Source organism: Gaeumannomyces tritici (genome assembly GCF_000145635.1).
Source record: "Gaeumannomyces tritici R3-111a-1 unplaced genomic scaffold supercont2.195, whole genome shotgun sequence".
In the NCBI taxonomy this organism is placed as follows: Eukaryota; Fungi; Ascomycota; class Sordariomycetes; order Magnaporthales; family Magnaporthaceae; genus Gaeumannomyces; species Gaeumannomyces tritici.
In genome coordinates, this window is record NW_008804739.1 from 1 (window position 1) to 1,256 (window position 1,256).

Consider the following 1,256-nt stretch of genomic DNA (forward strand, 5'->3'; position numbering starts at 1 on the left):
TCTCTTTCTGCGTGGTAGGGACTGTTGTGGTATGTTGACCAGCAGCGGACCGCGACCTGAGGACCGCGCAGCTGGCTGCGGCGTCTAGTTAGACTCAATCCGCCTAGCCTCATGGGGGTGGTCCTATAAATCTACACCTGGAAGCGATGTGACCATGCAGAGACAATATTGTGGACGAATTGTGGACGAGTGTTCGGCCAATGCGTCCAGGAAGGGCCCACCCTGGCGCGTTCATGGCCTTGCTTTGCTGGCCGCTCACCGTACCGCCGATCTATGCAGCTCCTGCCTCGCGAAGCCGGCATGTTTCCAGCCGAAAACCTGGCATCCAATCACGCATCTACCTCCCCGCATGCTGCAAACGGAAAACGAAGCAGCGACACACGCTGCTCGGGCAGCCGTGATGTCAAGAAATCATCGCCAGCGTGTTTTCGGACACGTGTATGACGCATCAGGGCGGGCTCGGGCAAACATCCTGGGTCCTGAAAAGGCTGTCCCAGAAGTGAGCCTTAGGGAGGGTGTGTCGGAAAGAACTCTCTTCCCCTTTGTAAGGATCACGCAGTGTTGCGCCGCGCCAAGCCTCTCGCGTCTGCGCGCCCACCAGGTCGTATCGTTGGCTGGCCGTCAATCCGCAACACAGCGGTGGCTGGGAGGGTCGACCTGCAGCACCGAACCGTTTGCAGGGTGGGAGGCAGCGTTTAGCAGCCCGTTTCGTGCTAGCGCGTTGCGCTCCCTACACGCCCTCACTGGCTAGCCCCGGACGCGATTACGGCTCTAGGGAGGTTTGTTCCAGAGCTTTGCGGCTAGGATTTAGGGGCTAACTGCGTGCATTCCACCCCTACTCCCGAACGAATAGCGGGAAAATTAAAAATTAAAACTAAATCCGTACTTACATATCGGGCTAGTTAGACCCTTTTCAGCAAGCCACGCAGGAAACAACAACCCTCCGGGCCGACTTTGCAGATCCACAAAAGCGCAGGCTATCCGTATGGACGACCAGGGTCAAGTGTCCATGCGTGGCGTCCCACCCGGCAGCCTTGTGCAGGCACCACCCCCACACTAGTGTATATACTGTGGACGACTTTGCACGGCGCAGGGAAACAAAAAATGAGTGATCCGGACAGATGAACAAGGAAACATCGATAGAAACGTAAGGAATTGATCTCCGTCCTTGGAAATTACGGAAAACAAATTCAGGACATGGCATAGCTAACTGTTCTCCAAGAGATCAGACGGCCGGCGATGGTAACAAGCTTGCG

At 56.2% G+C, this 1,256-nt stretch overlaps 1 protein-coding gene across 1 annotated transcript; it reads left to right on the forward strand.

Moving 5' to 3' along the window:
- Window positions 1-154: 154 nt before the first annotated feature.
- On the forward strand, window positions 155-751 carry GGTG_14243 (hypothetical protein; the record flags this gene model as incomplete). The annotated part of the gene is made up of 1 exon (XM_009232170.1): window positions 155-751. The coding sequence occupies one exon, from the start codon at window positions 155-157 to the stop codon at window positions 749-751; it is 597 nt and encodes a 198-aa protein (XP_009230434.1).
- Window positions 752-1,256: the final 505 nt, after the last annotated feature.